The sequence below is a fragment of the Pagrus pagrus genome (genome assembly GCF_965226575.1).
Source record: "Pagrus pagrus genome assembly, chromosome: 20".
NCBI lineage: Eukaryota > Metazoa > Chordata > Actinopteri > Spariformes > Sparidae > Pagrus > Pagrus pagrus.
Window position 1 is genome coordinate 3167957 of NC_140207.1, and position 23761 is coordinate 3191717.

General features: G+C 45.5%; 2 protein-coding genes across 5 annotated transcripts in view; both read left to right on the forward strand.

Moving 5' to 3' along the window:
- Positions 1-1065: 1065 nt before the first annotated feature.
- LOC311249601 (uncharacterized protein) lies at positions 1066-14142 on the forward strand. 2 transcript variants are annotated; one of them, XM_084340772.1, is made up of 16 exons: positions 1066-1157; positions 2081-5693; positions 6413-6554; positions 6688-6828; positions 7308-7356; positions 7703-7839; positions 8103-8206; positions 8339-8449; positions 8592-8843; positions 9042-9124; positions 9270-9470; positions 10797-10866; positions 10947-11075; positions 11293-11348; positions 11609-11678; positions 12849-14142. In XM_084340772.1, the coding sequence occupies exons 2-16, from the start codon at positions 2091-2093 to the stop codon at positions 12993-12995; spliced, it is 5295 nt and encodes a 1764-aa protein (XP_084196898.1). In that variant the 5' UTR covers positions 1066-1157; positions 2081-2090; the 3' UTR covers positions 12996-14142. The 2 variants fall into 2 exon arrangements, with proteins under 2 accessions (XP_084196898.1, XP_084196899.1); XM_084340773.1 differs by having other exon boundaries at positions 9045-9124.
- A 692-nt stretch (positions 14143-14834) lies between these two features.
- Positions 14835-23761, forward strand: part of LOC311249127 (disco-interacting protein 2 homolog C-like) — a 49084-nt gene continuing 40157 nt past the window's right edge. For all 3 annotated transcript variants that reach the window (XM_084339884.1, XM_084339885.1, XM_084339886.1), the window contains exon 1: positions 14835-16551. In XM_084339884.1, the coding sequence (XP_084196010.1) occupies positions 16473-16551 (79 nt within the window). In that variant the 5' untranslated portion in view covers positions 14835-16472. The remainder of the gene's footprint in view (positions 16552-23761) is intronic.

Below are 23761 nucleotides of genomic sequence, written 5' to 3' on the forward strand. Positions count from 1 at the left end.
TCACTGCACTTGGAGGAGGTGTGTTTTTGTTTTTTGGAGGTTTTTCCTCACCAACTGAAGCTAACAGACACGGTTATTAATCCAGGCTGTCAGCCGAGAGGACTGCCGTCAACGCCGCGGCGCCTCGGAGAGGTCAGAGCACCAGACGGGACATGTCTCTACACACGGTCATTTAGCTAGTTAGATTAAAGTTTTACCACAAAACTCAACTGCAGATGCCTGTTTTCAGTCGTTTTGAATGTTCTGAAGCTAACTTAACCTAGCTTATAGCTCACAAAGTTTGCTAACAAGATGCTTTATAAACGTTAGCCGTTAACGCTAACGTCAGTTAAGATGGTGTCCACCAGAAATGAGTGAGAAATCAGCTTCATTCCCACAGTTTAACATATTTTCTTAACCTTAATCAATCTGGTTAGCTGAAACTGATGTGCATCAGCATCTCGTGGAGTTAATGTCAGTCTGTGGAAGGTACATGATCAAAGGTTAAAGGAACAGTTCACCCAAAACTGAGAATTCAGTCATTTTAAATAAGATAGGATGTTTCTTTATTGATCCTCTGTAGGAGACAATCAGTTTGGCTTTGACTAAGAGAAATATAACAAAACGTGTCAGTATCATAAACTTGTGTTTGTCAAAGAGATTATTTTCTGCAGTAATCCAAAATCTGGTTCAAAAATCCCACAGGCTTTTTGCTGAGGGGATCACAGCGATGCTAACTCAGGGTTAGCCTACAAAAATACACCATCGCTACAGCACTGTGAGAAAAGTTTTACTGGGTGATCTAAGCAATCATTAGTGGAGCCTGAGGCGGACCCATTAGATGTTCATCTGCTTATCACAAACACATATGAAATTATGACCCTGTTGTTTACTTTACAGCAGTTCAGTGTGCAGTATTTACCAGGACTCCTCCACATTGAGCCCTCTTGCTGTTGCAGTGTCCTCCAGGCCAGCTGCCGTTGTGACTCACTTCCTTCTGTCCTCTGCTCCTCCAGCCAGTCTCCCTGGTGACCATCGACAGCAGCAGCACTTGTCCCATCGAGTTGCCCACCAGCCCGAGTCACATGACTTCTGACCAGCATCCACTGTGTCCGGCTGATCTACAGGTGCAGTTAACGCTCGGAGCGCTGGGTCCTGGATACTACTACGTCTACCAGGTACTGTAACATTAACCCTCGCTACACAGACAGTCACACTGTACTTTTGGACCTAAAGTAAGAAAACTGCGCAGAAACCTGGTCTGAACTTGTTTGAAACCAACTTCATGGTCAGATTTAAGTCTGGAAAGCAACTCTTGTTTGAAAAAGTCAAGTCTGCTTCATTTATATAACCTAAAATCACAGATCACATTTTCACACCGTCTATCTTCAGACCCTGGATTTGAATAAGGAAAAACTTTTAACCTTTTCGGGGAACACAGAGTAAACAACCTTTTCAGGAGTGCAGTATGTCTGTATGTAGACAGAAATAGCAATATTATTAAGTAACTGTTATTTAAATATACTTTGATTATGTCATCGCTAGTCTTCAGCCTATTCACAACTACAGAATAGTCTGAGTGATTGTTGGGGCCCTGACAGCTCGTGGCCTTGTGAGGGGCGGCAGGGAGGAAGCTTAAACTAATGTAAGTCAGAGTGGAGGGAGAGAGAAGTGAATGGTCGGATGGGAGGAAGGGGGAGTTTCAGGGACAGAGAGGGAGGAGTGGACCCTGCTGCATTACCGCTCTGTGATTGGTGGCTGCTGGGCCATGTGCTGACCCCTCTCAAACTGTAGCCTAACTAGGGCTCCCACATGCATTCATATACACACACACACACACACACACACACACACACAAAGTGGTGTGCGGCCCACTGTTGAGTGGCAGGGACATGTGAGCTCCTTCACATTTGCTATTCTGGGCAGGGGAGGGGAAAAGGGGGAGGGAAGGGGAGGGGGTGAAGCAGGGAGGAGTAGAGGGTCTTTTCTCTTTCTGCATGCGGCTGAGCCATCGTGAGGAGCTGCTCATGATATTGTCTCGTGTTGTGTAGGCTCTCAGTGCGTTCGGCCATAGAAGTCTTGTGTTTTGTTCCCACTCTAGGCCGGAGAAGATGGGGTGCTGCTTTAGTAAGGAGCTGAACCCCGGCCTGCAGAACGAGAGGAGCGGTCTGTTACAGCCCCCGCTCCACGATGGGCTGAACGAGGTGACGGAGCAGGTCAGGCGACACGCTGCGGCTGTGGCTCAGCATGTGTGCTTGGACGAAGAGAAGACATGTGTGGCAGATGGAGGGGCCCACAGGAAGCCTCCAGAGGATGAAGAAAAAAATCCAGAAGTGGAAAACAAAGTTTGTCCGGAGGCGGCCGTGGTCAGCAGGGACGGTGACACGCGGAGCGAGAGGGATCCTAAAGCAGCTAGCACTCAAGAGGAGACCGGGGCTATTATTATCACAACCAGCACAAACATGCATACAAACACGGACGCAGAGGCAGGTGTGACACACACTGCCAGTCCCAGCTGTGGACCGGCTCCCTATATGGAGGTGCCCACACAGAGTCCAGTCAGACAGAAGATTTTGGAGAATGCCACACTCAGAGCTTCATGGTTCAGTTCGCTCCCAGAGGGCCAGAAGCAGCAGAAACAGGCAGGCAGTTGGTCAGCTCCCACCAGGTTACACTCCAGTAACTCCCCGGGCAGTGTCGCAGAGAGTGAGGTGTCAGGTGAGCCACCGCTGGTCAGTGTGTGTCAGGGGCCACAGGGGGTTTACCCCGGAGCTGAGCACAACGATGAGGAAGGCGAGGAGGTCTGTGTGGTCACAACGACACTGGGTCAAGGTTTCGAAACGAGGACCCGGAGCTTCTACAGCATATGTTCCATTGACGCCGATGACCTTGAACATGACCACGTTCACAGCCAATCCCAAACAGCTGGAGCAACACTGTCACTGCAAACAGCTGAAGTAGAAACAGCTGCCCTGCCCTGCATAGTGGAGTCTCCCGCCTCCAGCCAATCACACACAGACGCATCCGCACTCTGTGAGCATGTCACAGAGTCTAAGATGACCCATCAGTCACATGATGAGGAACCAGCTCCAGCACAATCACATGCTGAACCGTCTTCCACCGTCCTGTCACAGAGACACTCCACCACCCATCATCCTGTTGTACCTCCACAGCTGAAGGTCTTCAGGCACATCTGTGAGGAAGGAGAAGAGACAGCAGCTGCACAGGAGACTCAGATCGATCAGCCCCTCAGTGTGTCTGTGAAGCATGAATCTGCAGATACAGAACCCTCAGAATTATTAACCTCTGACTGTAACTCTGAAGTTCACATCAGCCTGCAGCATGACACTGCTGACTGTTTACCTCAAGCTGGAGATTCACCAGGTGGGATTCACTCAGAGGAAATTAATGAGATGAAGAGGCACATGTCACAGGAGGAGCATGATGCACTTGATGGTGATATTCCTCCAGGCAGTTCACTGTCAGGCGAGCAGACTCCTCCTGTTGTATCTCCACAGCTGGCGGACCCTCTGTGTGACCCACTGCCCCCGTCCAGCAGTCAGACAAGCAGAGACGAACCTCAAACGTCCACACAAGACAGCCTTCAGTCTGGAGAGCTGACCGACCAGACAGCTGCAGAGAACGCAGAGGAGTCCAGGGATGACTTGATGTCACACACAGAGGAAAGTGCATGTGTGGAGGGGTCAGAGGAGAAGAGAGTTACAGAGGAGTGTGTGTGCGTGGAGAGAGTGTGTTTAGTGGACCACAGAGCAGCAGAGGGACTCTTCAGGGCCACAGAGGAAACAGTGGTCAAATTCCAGGAGGAGGATTTGGATCAGAGTGTTGATTCTGACTTTAACCCTCTGGACCATCATCTGCGGGGGTCTGACCTGTCAACACAGCAGCTCATCCACAGTTCACAACCAGCAGCAGCTGAAACTCCTGAGCTGGACACTTCCAGTCAGAGCGGTCTCTACCTCCAACCGCTGCACAAGGAGGAGGTTGTGTTGCCTCTGTCTGAAGGACACATCGAGATGGATAAATCATCCCTGCAGAGCAGGCCCATCCCTGTGAGTACATACAGAAGCCACAGTGAGGAGGGTAATGGTCACAGCAGCACAGCAGATACGACTCTCACTGAGGTCTCCTCAGTTTCCACCATCTCAGCTGTGTCATCACTGCCCACTGAACTGACCGCCTTCTCCTACCACACAGATCTGACAGCTCTGTCAGATGTCAAGTCCACGTCTCACCAGAGCGACTCCATCACATCTGACAAAGTTGATGTTAATTCAAACGACCCAACATTTGAGTTGAGCAGCATTAAGCCTCGTAGTGGAGAAGTCAGCAGTTCTGAGGGTGCGTTGGTGTCTCTGATAAGTGACTCAGAGGAGCCTCTTCAGGACAAAAAACCACAACCAGAAATTTGTCACAACAGCAAACATGTCACAGAGAAAGGTGATGTCACAGTTGTTTTACCAGAAACAGCTGATAACCCCTCTCACCCGCTCTCTGTTACTGCCCCCTCCCCTCCACCTTCCTCTTCCTTGTATCTGTGCACATCTTCAGAGGAAGGAGAGCATAGTTTCTGCCCAGAGACTGAAGCTGACAGCACTGAGAGTGGATGCAGACAAATCCACACAAAGGTAAATCCACCAGAGAAAGTCTTCATGCATATGTGTGAGGAAGAAGAGACAACAGCTGCACAGCGGACTCCCAGCGATCAGCCCCTCTCTGTGTCAGTGAAGCATGAATCTGCAGATACAGAACACTCAGAATTATTTACCTCTGACTATATCAACCCTGAAGTCCACATCAGCCTGCAGCATGACACTGCTGACTGTTTTCCTCAAGCTGGAGATTCACCAGGTGGAATTCACTCAGAGGAAATTAATGAGATGAAGAGGCACATGTCACAGGAGGAGCATGATGCTCTTGATGATATTCCTCCAGGAACTCCTGACAATTCACTGTCAGGCGAGCAGACCACCACTCCTCATCCTGTTGTATCTTCACAGCTGTTTAACATTGAGGAACCTCAGGACAGCTCTCAGCCTGAAGATCTGAACTGCCAAACAGCTTCTGATGAGGAAACGAATGAGTTGAAGGTACACATGTCACAGGAGGAGCACACTGTACTTGACGGTGATATTCCTCCAGAAACTCTCAATATTTCAGCCACTGAGATGCCGTTCAAGGACCATGATGAAACTAGCAACTGTGACTTGTACATGATTCCTAACGGCTTCAGCTGTCCAGATGACAACGCCTCGGTTTTGGACTGCGAGGACGACTCCGTCATGATCGCTGTGGACCCAGGCCAGATTGACGTTTATGCCTCAACTCCGTCATATGAGATCCACCCCCTCTGTCACGATCCGTCAGCAACTGCTGAGGAGGGAGAGCGCGAAGGAGGGATGAGGGAGATGGTGTCTGAGCTGCTGGGAGAGGACGCCGACGCCTCCCTCTGCCGCCTCTACCCCCACCCCTGGATCAAGCTGGGTCTGGAGGAGAGCTGCGGGGGGTGGGCCCAGGGCGTGTCTGAGGTCGAGGTCACCCAGGGCGAGCGCAAGACGGGCACTGAATCAGAGCAGATCCCGGCCTTGGTGTCTGAGCTCCAGCCATCTATGGCTCTGCTGGGAGCCTACCCATACAGCACTGTGATGCCTCAGGGACCCTGTGTGTGGGACTGGCACACAGATTGCACTCAGCCTGTAAGTGGTCAATCAACATGAGACAGTTGGGTTCAGTGAAAGTATTCAATGTGAAGTCTTAACCCCTTTAGTAAAAACAATGTTCAGTCAGACAAAGAAAGACTTGAGGTTGAGCCTTGAGGTTCGGAGTGATTTATTGGTGCATTCATGCACTAAACTAAACACACACATACACGTACAAAGAATCCACGACTGGACTGGTCGCCTTAAATACTCTTTGTTTAGAAGATGTTACATAACGAGTAGTGGCTGTTCACACAGACGTCCTTGACGCATGACAGATTTGTAAGAATGAGATGAGAAAGAAACAACAGTAATGTGGTGGTTCACAGACCTACAGTACGTAACGTAACACAGCCTGGATGTGAGTGTTGTGTTCACTCAGGTTCAGAGGGTTTGTTATCTGAAGAACAATGTTGGAGAGGAAATTTAAAGAAGTGTGTGGACTATGAAACTTCACCTGACTTTATCTTCATACATCTCTGTTGTAGCATTGAGTAAGATTAAATAGCATCCAGTTCTTTCAATTACACATTTGAACATTAGATTTTAAATTGAGTCAGATCAGAGCTACTGGAGAACATTTTCTGTCTGTTTTTTGTTTATATTAATTTAATCTTTTTAAGTAACTCTGCCACTTGTGTTTTTAAAAGATTCTCATAAATACACCTGATAAATCTTCATACTGGATTAATATTGTGAACATTGTGTTGTTTCAGGGACCTATTGCTGCCCCCAGCCTTAACCCTGATGCTGAAGTCTGGACCAATCCCAACTTTAACTTAGACGTCCCCAGCCCCGCCTACCTGCAGCCTGAGCAGCCATGGGTGCAGTTCCCCAACAATCTGACCGATCAGGAAGGTAGGCTGGAGTGACTTCTTCAATTTATCATGTTCACTACATCACAGGAGCAGCACTGCTGAATGAATGTAATAGTCTGCAGCACATTTGGGCTCTGGTGTGGTGGTATGATGCTGTGTGGTTGGTTCTGTAGGATACGTGCCAGAGTTCCAGCTGGAGAACGTGGGCCTGACTGAGGCCGTGGTTGAGGCAGATCCCGGCACACTGGAGTACCAGACGCTGACTACTGAAGCTCCTGTAGTTACTAGCGAGCCCAGTGAGCCACCTGTCACAGGTAAAAGTCCGAGTTACTGTTTTTTCCCGAGTTAACTGTATAATTATTTAAAGGAAACTCCATCAATTTTCCACATTAAAGTGTGTTCGGGTCTTGGGGAGTGCTCCTCTGTGTGTGGAAAAAGTTGTATAAAGCCTTTTGTGGCTCCAGAGGAAGCTGCATGTAATCTGATAGATTGCCTCCATCGATGTCACTCAGTGGTTAAATTGCATTGTGGGTAATGTAGGCACCATGTATTGAAAAGGAAGAAGATTGTGTGGAATGAATAAGGTGATATCTGGTTCTGCTATATCGATTTTGATCATTTGTTTTTAAACTGGCCACAATGACTTCAACAGTGTTAGAGGAGTGTGATGCAGATGGGACCAGTGGACTGCTTTAATGTGTGAAATGACCCTTTAACCACTATGAAATGACCTTAGTTGTTTGTAGTTTATTTGATTGACTTTGTCTGCTCACATGATTTCTTTTGTTTTCAGATGAGGTCAGACAACAGCTGAGGACAGTGTTGGAGTCCTGCCTGACCAGGTAACGACTCACAACACGTCGTTTCTTAGTTCACTTGAAGAAGTCATGTCATCAGATATTTAGATGACTGCTTATGAACGAGGCAACATGTTATTTAAGCATAAAGACAAAATTAAAAATGTAGTCCCATTACTCTGATAAAACAGTAAAACTATCACATGCAGTTTAGTGCTGTGTTTGCTATTCCAGCTGTCATTGAGCACTATTATATGACCTCCCTATCACTGTATTTAAATAAGTCATTTCCCTTGTCTTGTCAGGAAATTAATATAATCATGTGTGACATGTCATAACCTTTGTGTCCTCCAAACGTTCCTCGAGACTGTCCTCTTCTGTCCCTCCGCAGGGAGCACCTTGGCAACGACCTGTACCTCAATTCTCAGATGGACAGCGACCAGTATCTTTCCATCCAAACTCTGGCTAGCCTCGACAAGATCAAGAACATCAGCACAGACCTGGACCTCATCGCCGACATTTTAAAATGTCAGTGTTGGTATTCTGCTGTGATTGAACCACAATTTGTCTGGAGTTTTAATTAGTCATTAGTAATGATAATATATTTCTAATGCACATGGACAGTTGTGTTATGGATTGATTGTAAGATTTTCATTCCTGCAAAATTCAGGATTTTTTATCAAACAATTCAAATAAACACAAGAAAGACTTTTTGTTGGGCTGTAAAGTTGAGTTTGATAAATGTGGTTTATTTTTGTCCTGCGATTTTCTCTTCTCTCATTTGCTGACAGCCCTGCCGGTGGTCCAGGTGGCTCCATGTGGACAGAAGGTCCGGCCCAGTCAGAGTCGATGTGTCGTCATCCTGCGTGAGATCCCCGACAGCACACCTCAGGAGGCAAGAGACTGTTGACCACACCATAACAACCTAACTCCTCTCCTCTCCTCTCCTCTCCTCTCCTCTCCTCCTAGGTTTTAAATGTAAGGTCTCTTTGTGTCGGCTCTGGTTTGATTTAATGTTCCCATGCAGGAGGTGGAGGCTCTCTTTGAGGGCGATGGCCTGCCCAAGTTCCTGAGCTGTGAGTTTGTGAACAACGACAACTGGTTCATCACTTTCAAATCAGAATCTGATGCCCAACAGGTAACATCCAGACAAACATCTTTCTTATCACTGAATATCTGATGCTAGGAGAAATTTTCCCCAGACTACATTTGAACTGGAATACTGTTAATCTGTAGTTTGTATGACTTGACAACCACGTTACTGTGCATGTCGTCATTAGGCCTACAGGTACCTGAGGGAAGAGGTCCGGGTGTTTAAGGGAAAGCCGATCATGGTGAGGATAAAGGCCAAAACTATGGCAGTCACTTCCTACGCTCCGAAAAATGGCTACGGACCGGCCCAGCTGGACCAGTTCGCGTCTTACTACTCCCCAACCACCTACCAGCCGCCCTGCCACACCCACGTACCGGCACAGCAGCTGTATGATTTCACCAATGAGGTGTGGGCGACTGGATACCCAGAATGTGCTGAGGTGAGTCCAAGAAGAGATCTTTATAACAGGAGCAGATTTTATTATCACATCATCAGACAGAGAGTCTTTTCTTTTACATTGGGTGATCCTGTTGCTGGTTTTGGCTCATTGAATGTGTGAACAGTCTCTCCGTGGTCTTGTCTTGTTTTGGGTCTTGTTAGGTCATGAGCAGTGTGATTGTGTTGTTGTTTTTGTCAGCAGCCTCCACCACTGATGGGTGACTACGTGAATGGATTCTCAGCAGCTTCCAAATTCAAACCTCACAACACACACAGGCCGAGGTAGCTACGTGTCACTCTGTGTTGTGATTAAATAATAGTTGTGCACTTCAGATCTTTTACCTGTGAAAATATTTTGTATCATGTGTGATAGCTGTCAGGCTGTGTGAATAATCACTAGCTGGCATTCATAAATGATTTCTTCCAGGAGAGGCTCGAGGTGGGCGAACTCTGGAGACCGTTGGCAGTCCAGTCAGAATGATTCCTCACACTCGTCAGAACAAGTGCCAGTGGAGCACTCCTTCTCTCTGGGTCGAGGGCGGGCGCGGGGCAACGCGCGGCGTCAGAGCAGAGGTGGAAGAATGGAGCCCAACAAGCAAGTTTCCTCACCCTCTGGTGATTGTGGAAGGTAACAAAACTCAGAAGTTTTCACAAGTTTGAGTGTAACTGATCGTGACAGTTCATGTAGCTGAGAAGTGACATGTTGAGATACCTGTTGTAAATGAGCATGGATAAATATTGTTGTTGGATGGACATAGTTAACTTTCACACCTGTAGTTTAGTTCATTAGTACTTTTGCGTTCATGCTGACACACCTGATGATGTCATCCTGCAGTAACACGTGGGGAAATCAGACTCTGATGACTGAGAGCAGCTCATGCAGCACTTTCTGTTCATCTAGTGTCACAGTCAGGCTCGTGCTCATTTATCGAATATCCCGATAACAGCTGTGTGATTTTTCACCTATTACAGTGTCATTTCTCACCTGGCTGGCCGTCTACAGTTTAGAGGGAAGGGAACCACTGACAGACCTTATATATTATACTATTACACATACTGTATATCTAATCAAACAGTTTGCTGCTACAGAAGAAGAAGATGTGAACAGCATATCAGACTGTCAGTCCTTTATTTATTCATACTTTTCATACTCATGATTAGAGGTTGACCGACACGGCTTTTTCAGGGCCGGTATCGATTGTCATTTGCAACTTTGAGGTACTACTACTGCTTCTTTATACTTCCACTCCACTACATTTATTTGATAATTTTAATTACTAGTTAAAACCTGACCCTCCCAAACAACAACAATATTATGATATGAAATGTTGGATATCTCCCATGCCTGGTCACAAAGAGCTCACGGAGCAACGACTGATTCTGAGTGTCATTAGTTGAGACTTACCTGCTTCTAAAATCTGTGGTTGCGCCAGAGGTCTGTACAAAAGGTTGTTTTGCAGCAGCCCAAGTGAACCAAACCAAACAGGCAAATACAGTTAGTTTGAACCGGCCCAATAAGGTTGAGTGTGTGAGCACTTAGAGAGTGGATTAAAATCCAACTCCAACCAAAGAGAGCAAATGGAAATGTGAGCACACAAATAGGAAATCAAATAAGCAAGAAAACAACAGAATCAACGAATTGTTCAACTGCAAGGACAAAAAACAGGACAGCTGGTGAATTTGGGGATTTATTTATAATTTATTATACTTACTCATCAAGACGTTGCCGTAGTTACAGCCAGGAGTGCTGCACTGTAGGCAGTGATTTATATCTGTAAAGTCTCTACTCTTTGCTCTGAGAAGCAGCAGCTATATATAATTTCAATTCTGCACACATGCAGCCCTCTGTGCCTACAACTAGAGACACACTTGAATTACAGCAGGTGGGGAGATGCTTTAATGCTGAGGTATAAATGTTCTCATCGCTGCTCTGCTGTGTGTCTCTGCTCTGAAGGAGAGGAAACTTCAGCCAGAGGAGGAGAGAGAACCCGAGGTCATGGGACAAGTCTGCTGGTAACAACCATGTAAGTATCCAGCGAGCATCATCGCTGTTTGTGCACTTCACCTTGACGAGACTATGAACTGACTGTGTGTGTTTGTGTAGAATGCACAAAGTCAGTCGCCTCCTCGTCAGCCGTCTCCTCCTCTTGAGCTCGGGCCCACAAGCTTCCCTCCCCTTCCCCCAGCAAACACTGCCATAGCAACGGTACCTGCAGCTAACGGCAGCGTCAAGGTAACCAGGTCTCTCTGTCTGACACACACACACACACACACACACACACACACACACACACACACACACACACACACACACTGTTCATCTGTGTCTCATGCTCAAGAAACTAACAGAATCTCATCTGGTACTTAAAGCCCAGTCAGTGTAAATGCTTATCATGTACACAGACACACATACATACATGCACAGCACTGAACTGTCTTCTGTTCACCAGAATCCAGTGAAAAGCAGCAGCCCATCAGTGCCCACACTGACACAGGAGCCTCAGCAGTAAGTATCCCTGAGACAGCAGCTGGACGATGATTTTTCTTTACATTAGCTGTTCTGATTAATTCTCTGTTTTTACATGACTGCTCTCTGATAGCATGATGAGATCTGCAGACGCAGCACAAGCTGCTCCAGTTAGCTTTCTTCCGCCCGCCTCACTCTCAGAATATTTCATGTGTGGACTTTGACCAGTTTTGCAGTTGTCATGGTGCCAGCTGTGGTCCGAGCTGTGTGTGGTGAGATTGGTTTGTTGATCTCTGCAGGAATGTGAAGGAGCACGCAGAGACGACCGGTGAGGCCAAACCAGCTCTGCTTACACAGGAACCGATCGCAGTAAGACTTGCTTAGCAACCGCTTCACTGATTTTATGTTGCTGAATTATTTCTCCTTTTTTTATTTCAGAGCTCCCAGTTTGGTGCTTGTTTCAGTCCGTCCTTTAATATCGGGAGTGCTTTTAAACACCTTGAAATTGAACTGAAATTTAATGAAATGAAGTCGTGTCATGTCAGTTTTCATTACTCAGAGCTCCACACTAACTTTCTACACTTCTAAATGATGTGCACCCATGAACACATTTTAATTGAATTTCTTAACACATGATGTAAATGAACAGGAATGCAGGTGATTGGACATGTTTTTCTTCATTTAAATCACAGGCACAGGCAACAAGAAACTAATGTGAAAATATGAAATGACACCTGTGTTTTCTTGTAAACTCCACATGCATGCGCCTTGTTACTTCTGTTGCACTGAACCATAGACAACCAATGGTTGATCGATCTATATGTCAGATTTCTACAATCCTTCTCTGAGCCACAATGTTGAAGAGGTGATGATACGATCTGAGGAGAACAATACAGAGAGGACAGATTATAGGAGTGTCACGATTTGGGATCTAAATTGAAATTCGATCAAAATCAAAAGCAGGATCAGTGATACTCCGAGTGTTTTTGTTTTTCTCTCACGCAAGAAAAGAAAAACCCAGAATGTGAATAAAATACTCAGCTAGCTTAGCGTTAGCCTGTAGCTGAACTTCCAGACGATCAGCTGAATCAACTGAACTGAATCGTTTGTTGTTTATTGTTGAATCACTGAGGGTATTTTTTGTTAAAAGCTGTTGTTCTAAAATACCCCCTAAATCAGGCATGTCCAAACTATTCTACGAAGGGCCGTGTGGCTGCAGGTTTTCGTTCCAACCACCCAAGAGCACACACTTTAACCAATCAGCTGTCTGAAGACTGAGATCAGCTGATTACATGAGTCAGATCTGGTGTGCTGCTGCTTGGTTGGAAAGAAAACCTGCAGCCACACAGCCCTTTGTGGAATAGTTTGGACATGCCTGCCCTAAATGTAAATGGCATCCATACGCGATAGTGAAACAATAGCACAGCCGTCAGCGAAAAGATGAAGTTTAAATCAAAAGCCAAATTGAATGGTGGATTTGGAGAATTGGGACATTTCTAATAGTTGATTCCAACCCAACTGTGTGCTCTGATTGGCCAGGAGTCCAAGAAGATGAGCTATGCCCAGATCTGCCAGAGAGCATCGTCCAGTGAACCGGCGCCGCCCGCTAACCACGCCTCTCCAGACACTGAACACATCCCAACCTATCCAGGCCAGGCGCCCGAACCAGCTCTGTTGCCACAGTGATGATTCTGGGTGGAGAAAAAGACACTTAGGATCTTCTTTGTCCTATGGTGTCATATAAGCTAAAACTGTTTTACTGTACTGTCATAATTACTGTGAGGGATGATCTGTGTGTAGATTACATTAAGTGCCAAACAGCCTTTAAATCAACAACATTTAGGTCTGTATCTTCATTGATTACAATAACTAACCCTTCATAAACACTGTAGACATTTACTGAAGGGTGCACTGGGTGGGGTGGGGGGTCTGACTGCTGGCTGGTTCAGAACAGGATGGGCTGGTGTGGGTCTGGGGTCGCTGACCACTCAGGATGTTTCAGCCAACTTTTCAGTTTTTACAAAGGTGGAGAGAATGTGTAAATGTTGGTCTTCTACTTTACGTTGGTTTTATTTCTTGGTTTGTAGTTCAGATCAGTTCACCGAGGGCCAGGTTCCATTTTGATTTAGTTTCATCTCAGCACTTCCTCTCCTGCTGTTGGTGTTCGTTTGGTGGTTTCTCTCTGTACAGGATTGTTCCACCATGATTTCCCCTCCCCATACATCTGTGTTATTCTTTAGTCTACAGGGCTGCTGTGGGCACACATGATGCTTTTCTTTAAATGTTAGTCCCAGTCACCCAGTTTGTTTCCATTTTCCGATGTTGGTGAGATGTCCAGGCCTGTAATGAATCAAGGTCCAGTATGTTTTAGTGATTATCGCCCTGAAAAGCACTGAATAGCAATACTTTAGCTCTGCATGATTTTTTTTATTTCATTTTAGATTTTAATTTATGTCATATTTTTATTTATGTTAGATAGGAGTGCTTCTGTGTGCTAGAGCTTTCGTCTCAGCGGTGTGGAGAGAGAGGAGTTGAACTTCAGTGTCATAAGGTCCAATGTTCTGGACACAGGGAGGCTTCTCATGTTCTGGCTGGGTGTGGTAGTGACTCAGTGTCTGTAAACAAGAACTGTTTCAGCACAATGAGCTTGAACTGTATTTGAGAACTTGAATGTGATTGCACTGAGTCGATCTACTGCTCGTTTGTTAAAAATATAACATTTTTATTGTGGAACAGTTGTCATGGAGAAGGAGCAGGCATGGTTGTGGCACATGTTACTTTGTCTGTACAGATGTACATAATACTGAACAAATATTAAAGAAGTGCCTTTGAAGTTAAAAGTGTTGGTTTATGTGTTTATATATGTTGATGCAAAGTCTGATTAATCAAAGCTTTTCTCTGTCTGTCTGTCTGTCTGTCCTTCGTTGTTTAATTTCTTTCTTCCGTTTTTATAAAAGGGTATTTATTTCTTTTTCATTCATGTGTTAAAGCCTCAATATCCTACAAGACATTCTCTGCCTTGAATTTCTGCTGCACCATCACCATGTAACAGATGATGTTCACGCCCTCGGTTGTGGTTCTTCTTTATTACCAGCAGATGGCAGATGGGTCACATTATAACAGTCATTACTGCATTATGAGGCCCCGCCACTTGTTTACAATGAGGGTGATTTGATTCCTGGACGGCTATAGGCCTAATGAATGAATGATGAATAATACTAATGAAATAGATTGTACCAGAAGGACAAATTGATGCTCACTTATGCATCTCTGCCACATTAGGCTTGTTCTATCATACTGGACTTAATTAAAGGCCACTTGACCTTTAATATTAATCACATTATTCTGTTGAGGTTTAGTTTCTACGTGCAGATTAAGAATGACCACATTAAAAGGCAATGGCCAGAGCAATGGAGAACATCACTGAACAATCCTTGATTCATTAAATACAAACTTGTTGATGGTATTTTCATAAAAAATATTTTGCAGTAGTCAAAGGCTAAAACCCTTTTTTCTCTTTTTATTCAAGAACTTCAAATACATACAAACAATCCATACAAGTGCAAAATCCCAGTCCAGCCACAGCACAACCAAACATTACATTTTCAATGGCAGTCAAATATGATTTATAAATCTGTAACTAAAAGTGTGAGAGGAGGGCAACATTTCAAACCATTTCATTTTAAGAATGTAATATTTTGCTAAAATCATAATTAAATGAATTATATACACATCATCAGGGGATTAGTTGGATTTGTTAAAGATGAGTAAAATATCAGTCTTTGTTAGAGTGACATCTTTTTCATGATGTCATCAAAGAGGATCTGATGTTTACATCAGCGAGAAAACGACAAATATCGTCTTTTCCAGGATAGTAACTATGTACAATTTTGAAAAGAAACTGATTCTATTTGGTATTATATATCTATGAGGCAAGAGAAAGACGGTGCTCCATTGTTATCTATCTAAATAAAGCCATCTATGTTTACATTAAAGATGATTTCTAATAAAAGTATTAATGCACTTTATGTCAGTGAACTACATTGTCTCGCTCAATATACTTCACCACCATGGCACCGAAAAACATGTTAAAACAGTAAAAATCCCAACAAGTCTGTCCATATGTGAACTAGCTACTATGAGGTTATCAGATGACGTCACCTACGCGACTTTTGCCGAAGCCACGCCCCTTTCCGGTTTGCCCCATGGGACCTTATTCTCGAAAAACTTTGTTCGTTAGTGAATGAAGAGAGACAAATAATGTATTGATCCTGTTTGAGTTCTGTCATGAATCACACACATGATGTTTGTCAGTTTAACATCATTTTCCAAGTCAATAAAGTCTGTTTGTTAGTAAACTAATGAAATATCAGACTACACAGCCAACAGTCATGTCGCGGAGGTTGTGACGTTCAAAATAGTTCATCCACCATTTTGGTTCTTAAAGATCGACGGTTGTTTTCTCTTCTGTTACAACTGTTTCCGGCGCATTCGTGACGTGACCTTGACGTACAACGTAACGCTTCAGTTAAATAAATCACAGACGGGCTTCGGGAAAGTGTGAATGGGGTCCACAGGTGATTTTTAGTGGGTCGACCCGCGTTTAAAACGCCCGCGTAGACCCGCTGACGTTGGTGGAAAAGCGGTATGAAGGTCCAGGAGATGCCTCAGGTGTGGTCACATGCAGGCGGACTACACCTTCTGTGCTGTAGGTGTGGTTGCTCGCCGCGCCCCCTGCCGGTGATGACCGGCTCTTCACTCCTCCCTCCCTCCCTCCCTCCCTCCCTCCTCTCTACGGTCACGTGACACCCGCGGCAAGAAGCTGCAAACGGCGCTGACTGTGGAGCTGCGCGAGCCTCATCATCACCACCTCCACCGCCGCAAAGGAGCGGAGCGAGCCGACCGAGCCACCGGCGTCTGCAACGATTCGAGGAGCCGGGCGCCATGGCGGGCCTCCGTTAAAACGAGACCCAGATTTATCCTCTTTGTTCTCCCTCGACGCCTCGTAGCCTTTACGCGCCTCCGCCGAGGAGGGGCCGCCGAGGAGAAGCTCTCCCTTTCCGAGCGAAGGAGGAGGCAGGAGTAACCAGCAGCGGCAGCGGCGGCGGCGGCGGAGGAGGCAGCAGCCGAACCAGGGAGGTGTTTTCTAAGGTACGAGCCGGAATGGCGGACCGTGAGGCGTCGCCGATACCGTTGGAGATCCGAGCCCGGCTGGCGGAGCTGGAGCTGGAGCTGTCAGAGGGTAAGAAATTAATAAAATGGGGGCGAAAAAAGCGCAAGCTTCCTCCCCCCTCCTCCTCCTCCTCCTCTTTCCCCTCGTTATCCCGTTATCTCATCACCACCACCACCATCATCATCCCCATCCGCACCGGCAGCCCTCCGACTAACGGAATCTAACCGTCCATTCCTGCGGCCCCCTCCTCCTCCTCCTCCTCTCGTCCCCCTCCCGCTCCTCCCATCCAGATGTTTTGTCAGCCAGGGACCGGCCTGGCCAGCTCTCTGTAGCCGGGAGAGGATGAGGGCAGAGCGGGAACACACTGCGGGATCGGGCCGCTGCTCTTTGTCTGGTTTAAAAAGACACACACACGCACCGGACCGGCCCGTTCGCCCGGTTTGGGTCCGAAATCCACCTCGTTGTTTGACCTTGAGATGTTGACACAATCAGCCGAGCCTACCTGTGTGTGTGCGTGTGTGTGTGTGTGTGTGTGTGTGCGTGTGTGTGTGTGCGTGTGTGGTCGGGTTTAATAATAGCATCGCGATGCAACGCTGCGTGACAGAGCAGCACAGAGGGGCAGTTTGGCTGGTGATGCCCGTGATCTCAGCCTCCTGCCGCTGTGTTCTCGGGCCTGTCGAGCAGCCGAGGATGAGGAGGATGCTTGGGAGTATTTTTTCACCCCCCTCCCCTCCTCTTCCTCGCCTCTCCTCTCCTCGCTCCCCGTGCACAGATACAACAAACACTCTCTCTTATTTCTGTGGGCCATTGAATCTCAATCACAGCAATCCACCCTGCTGTTATTTCAAACACAGCCCATCTCGGATAGGAGCGAGGCATTTTCTTGCCTTATATAATGGGGGTGGCATATTTTATTCATACAGGCTCGGGGAGGCCTACATTGTGAGGGAGAGAGCCTAGATACGTGCTGGATGTGAGCCACCCTGTTGCCTGAAATGTGCGCTTCTTGCGGATGGATGTGTGCTAGATTTATCGGCAAACGAGGGTTAATCATGTGGATGGATGCTGTGCAGCTCGTCTGTCACTTGTGTCAGGTCTGCAGTGAAGCCTCCCTCACCTGCAGTGATGTGCAGCTGAAAAAATACAGTGTCAGGGTCTCAGGATGACGTAGAATAAATGTTTCGGGGTGTAAATGCAGAATAAATGAAGTGTCGGACAAACGGGCGTCTGCAGCTTTAATCCGAGAGCGTCACCTTTGAAATCCCCGAGAGCAGCATTAAACTGGCCCTTTTCCTTCTGATCAGCCCCATCATTCATAAAAGCCTTTATTTCCTCTCGCTGCAGTGACACACACACACACACACACACACACACACGCACTGAGGTAAGACTGTGGCAGCTGCAAGCCTATTGGATCTCTAATCCAGCCGAGAGTGTTTATCAGAGCAGAACCTGCTGCTGGCAGATGTTATTAATGATGGAAACGGCGGGAGGAAGTGGAAACGTCACGCCCGAACGTCAGACAGCATGAAACACTCCAAACATCCAGGTGTGTGTGTGTGTGTGTGTGTGTTGGTTTGGCAGGGTTATTGGTGGATCACAGCGGGATGAAGCCTGACAGCGCGATGGACGTGTCAGTGTGTGCGTCTGTCACTGGTGGTCATCGGAAAAAAACAGGCAGAGAGTGTGTCTCGTACGTGTGTTGATCACTTGTTGAGAGTGTGTGTCTCTGTGTGTGTGTGTGGTCATTACAAAGTAAAAGCATGGTGTGTGCAGCGGATGAGGCTGTGTAGATGGATTGCGTCTTTTTTAAAGAGGATTAAAATTGTGAGGGAAAGAGAAACACTCAAATTAATTTGTCAGTTTTACCTGTTTTGTTTTGGTATAGATCATTTTTATGTGGCTGGTATGAGTGGGTCACAGTGTTTTGCTTTTTGTTTGCGGTGACAGTATATCACGGTGCTACAACAATAAAATGAAAACTTCACCCGAACATTATTCTGCCTCCTCTTTTCACTCTATTGGCAATGTAAGGGAGCACAGATAAAAACATACTCGTTTATTTGCTTCAAATAGGAATAACAATGAGGTATGGGCCTACATCTGTTTGAGAAGGAGTAGCCTGTAGGATTGTGTGATGTCCAAAGTTTGATATCACGATATTGTCCCGCACAAATATCACGATAGACGATATAATCGTCACTCGAACTGCGCTGGGCGATGGTCTCTGAGGGGAGCGGTGCATGTTATTGCCGCCACGGTGAATCATATTAGCATAGCATTAGCATGTTTTAGCATATTTTTAATATACTGAAAAATTTATGACGGCAAAATCCATGTCGGAGCAGAACGTGACACCAGTGACGGTGATGAGACTGGTATACCGCCGCCCAGCCCTAACAGCTGAGTGATTTTATTGTTTAATGTTGAAAAATAATTAAGTCAACCCGTTACAGGTTCCCGAAGTTCAGGTTGGTGTTTCAGATTGCTTTTTTTGTCTTGACAATCCAAAACCCAAAGATATTCAGTTTACAGCTGAGACGATCAGCTGATTACTAGATGCCACACCTCTGGGACATTGCAGTTTACTTTTTATACTATTTTCTGAGATTTAATCAACCTGTTTCGCAGAAAAGATTATGAGTGATTCATCTTCTGCTCATCAGAAGTAGCATAAATAACCAAGCATCAAAATAACTGACGCACCTGCAGCGCTTTCAAGGCTTTAAAATCATTAGCCAAGTGGGCTAGTTAATAATAATAGTGTGAGTATTCACTCAATAAAGTCGCCATCCTAGATCTCCATGAATAAATGATTCGCTGTAGCAGTTGCTGTAAAAACGTTTGGAAACGGATGTGAAACTGCACATTTGAGACGCGAGATACAGAAAGTTGACAGATTTGTTCAATAAATCATCACTTAAATGCCTCGATCCACGCATTATTCCCCGATAATCAACAAAAATGTTCATTTAAAAAAACAAAACAACCCTTTCTCTTGATGTGAAAGATCCTGGAGCCGTTTAATGCGGTCTAGTATTTGTGTAATCATGGTCACAAACCAACAAACAAACTCAGGCGAGAACATAACCTTCCTGGTGCAAATTGCCGATCAAGATACTGTATTAGAAAAGCAGCAAATTACATATTTAAGAAGCTGAAACCAGATCATCAAAATGTTGCACTGGAACGATCAATTCATAAGAAAGAAGAAAAAGCTTCTTCACCCAAAACGACTCCTGGCAGCGAAGTTAACAAGACTTCTGAAGGATTAACAAAGTTTTCGGTCCTCAAAGACCTCTGCTCCCAAACAGACGGAGAGTCTGAGGACACTGTTATTGAAATTCAAAGTAATGAACCCCGGGCAACAATTTCCTGTCAGATTTGATGGCTGGCGCAGCGGGATGAAACTTTTTATTCTTCGTCTTTGAGGAGACGAGCCGGCGCTCCACCTGTTTATTAGATAAACTCAGCAATCAGCCCAGCTCTGGCAGATAAGCCTCTCTCCCGCTCCCTCGCTTAGTGTCGCCTAAATCACATCATCTCTGCCGTATTACTGTGACCTCTCGGCATTAAGGCGCTGTTCTGGAGCGTTTTAGAGCGTTTAGCTTCGGCTCTTATGTAGAGTGACTTGCAGATGGGACAAACCGGGCTGTCGTTGGACCCGTTGGACATTCGCAGGAGGAAATCAGGAAGCTTTTGGGCACAGGACGTCGTCTTTATCTGCAAAACTGCCCCATGTGGTTCAGGAGGTGTCTGAGGAAACAAACTCCAGCGCTGAGATGTCCAGCAGACCATAAAGTAACGGTTACAGTCTCACACGATGAAGCTTGAGGTTCCTGTTGATGCTTTTGGTGTGTCGAATGTCCAAAAAGAAACCAGAGCAGGGATTGTGTGCGGTATCTTTGAGGTGCTGTTGGGTCTGTCGATTGTGTTAAATATTAAAGTGTCTGACCAGGAGAAACAAAGAGAAGCTGGTTTGAGATGAGGGATTGTCCACACATTCATATTTAATCTACAAAGTGCTGCTCAGGTGTGAAACTGACGGCACATCTCTCTCCTCTGCTAAATATTTCACATCAGATCAAAGCTTGTTTTTTCTGTATCGAATATTTATTAAGAGTCACTGAAGGTGATGGCGGTGGCTCGCTCCCAAATTCCTGCAGATTTGGAAAAATACAATATTGCAGTGTCTACATTTCCCCCAGTTTGTGTGTCTGTGCGTACATACAACAACAACAACGTGCATCTGTGGCCTGCAGCGGTGCATTTCAGGTCAGTGTGGCCTTGTTTTTCAGAGTCTGCAGCGCCTCACACTGCATCTTTGCTGGCGATGTTCATGAATAATCTATGATTAATTATTCTGTGTTGTGTAGTGAAGTTGATTAAGCTCAATGAATGAATCAAACTGGTTTCAAAGCGGCGGGGGAATGTAGCTTCAGTGAGTGTCGTTGGGGGAGACTCTCATGAAATGAATGATGATGTTTTATCAGTAATACTGAATGGAAATGTGACATCATCAACAGCAAACTGGCTATTTTTGGGGTGGATACTGTGGATGAGGTGGTTTCAACCTGTTGTCAATCACATGACCAACAAACACACAACAAAAAAGAGCACATTAACTCAGTATGTATGAGTCAGCGTAAGCGCCAACACTCCACCCAGTTAGCTGCACTGCTAACTGAGCTAACTAGCAGCAGTTAGGGACTTCTCGGTCATATTGTGTCCGTATTTACTGACACAAATCAAAGCTGTAGGGAAACAAGGCGTGAGAGTCGTGGTTCTTCTTTTGGGGGCGACTAATGGACCAATGAAACCTTTGTCAACACATAATCTTCTTACTGTATCGAGCGCAAATCTGACATCACTGGTTGCATACATGTACCTGCTGCAGAGTCATCCACTGACAATTAGTTTAGTCCAGCAGCTGCAAGTCGGACCAGTCATTGAGTTTTGGGGAGTGGCACAAACAACACAACCTTCAGTTAAACTAAGGTTTGTAATTCAGCATGAATCTGCTGCTGGTACTGCTTCGGTCCATAGCGTGGAGTTGTTGAAGGCTTTTGACACCAGTGCTGATATCTGATGAGTGCTGATGTCTTCTCTGATGCCTCAATCTGACAAATATAAATATTTTTCTATATTAAAAAAGCCATTTTTTCATTTACCAAAAGAAGCCAGATATATCAGATGTTAGATCTGTTCTTTGCCTGAATAGGATGCTTTATATCTGATCTGAACAGTTAACAAGCTGTGAATAGGAAGCCTACGTTTGGTACATGACAGGTTTCGTTATTCTCTGTGCTGCGGACACATTTCAGTCGGCACCAGACGAGCATGAAGGGTCTGATAGCCGCCCTAATGGTCAATAATACAGGCTAAATTTGACAGAACAAAAGCCATGTGTTTCCGGTTAAAAATCGGGAAGCAAACCAGTGACAGCTCAGTGAAGGGTGCGTGGGTCTGTTATCAAAATAGAGCAGTTGTCAGTCATTTGTTGGAAATGACGTCTGTCTCCATCAGGAGCCTGGTGAGCTTCATCACAGTACAATGAACAGAAGTGTGGGCTGGGTCTGTGGGTGTGTTGTGTAATGTGACTGTTAATGTAAGAACACTCAAAGACTCTCTGATCGACTGAAAATCAATATCAGGATTTTACATACGTGGTGATTATTATTCACGGCTCCTAAACAACTTGATCTCTTACTTGAGTACACGTGTGTTAAAATATTAAAGGGTTATTGTTAGACGTGTGATGCTGATACCATTTTTACTCCAAAATGATTGTGTATATGTGAGTTTTTTGGGTAAAGACGATTAACTCCCTTCCCATTGTCAGTGGATGAGTTTGTCATCAGAATACATCCAGAAGACGTTAATACGTGTTTTAGAGAGTTGCACATGTGCAGTACCGATCAGGTCAACGAGCTAAAGTCAGGTGACGCTGCTTCTGGGATTGACAGAAACATGGCGGCATCAGCAGCGCTGGGCTGGGGTTGATACAACTTTTTGGTTGGAGATCTTGGAGAAGGATTGTTGAATGCTTTGGTGGTTAAAGGCTCGAAAGAGATGATGCACAAATATTGTTCCCTGGACACGATGTGGGGCTAGTTAATGGATGATTACATTTTCTCAATAAAGTTAAAAAATACCTACTTTAATGATGATGTTGGAGAGAAATGGTAGCTAACGTTGGTTTAGAAATGGAGTCCGCTAACAGACAGCAACAGCAGCTAACGTTGTTTTAGATTTAATATTTGCTGTTTTTGGTCTCATCAATATGTATATACTTTCAGCTTTGCTTAACATGATTGTAACTGGTGTAGGACGGCCAGGCTCTACTGTCAGTGATGAATGTAATCGGTAGCTGCAGCCTTAATTAATAGATCAATAGAAGAAGTAAAAGTCCCGGATGTCGTGATGTGTTTCCACCGGTGGTATCTTGACCCAGTGATCCACCAGGACGCCCTGGTTTTCTGTTTTTCTGCCACTGTGGACGTGACACTTGGCTGCCACTGCAACTGTGTATTATTCTGTGTGTGTGTGTGTGTGTGTGTGTGTGTGTGTGTGTGTGTGTGTGTGTGTGTGTGGCCCCTGGCTCTGCTGTGGACACATGCGTTGTCGAGCCAGCGGACGCTCCACGGTCCACACGGGTCCTTGCATGTGAGTGTGCACAGCCCAAGGTCCCAACACATGACGCATGCTTCAGTCCTGCGTGTGTGTTGGTGTGTGTGTGTGTGTGTGTGTGTGTGTGTGTGTGTAGGTTTGGTTACCATGGTGGCTTTATGGGTGGACTGTGTGTGTGTGTGATGATGTGATAAGGAAGGGAGAGGGAGAGATCAAATAAAAGCTGGATGTTGAGGAATAAGACAGCAGGAACAAACGGTGTGAGATGGATGGATGGATGCTACCGTCAGTTTATAAAATAGCCGTCAAACTAATTGATAATAAACTAATAATTGATAGTTAGTGTTTGGGTTCAGTCTGTTTAGTCGTCCACACATTTCTACGGCTGCAAATATCAGAAAGATTTTTGTGCTAGTGTTGATCTGATGTCTGAAACTCGAGTATTTCCTGTCACTGCTACTTTATACTTCCTGTCCACTACATTTATTTGATACATTTAGTAGCATGTTACAAATCAGATGGTGTTGTGGGCAGGACATTGTGTGGAGGATGTCGTTTCAGAGCCAAAGTAGCACATTTTTAAATTAGTTTATTTTATCGGCAATCTGAAAGAAAATCACAGATACTAATAATCAGAAAAACGCCGAAT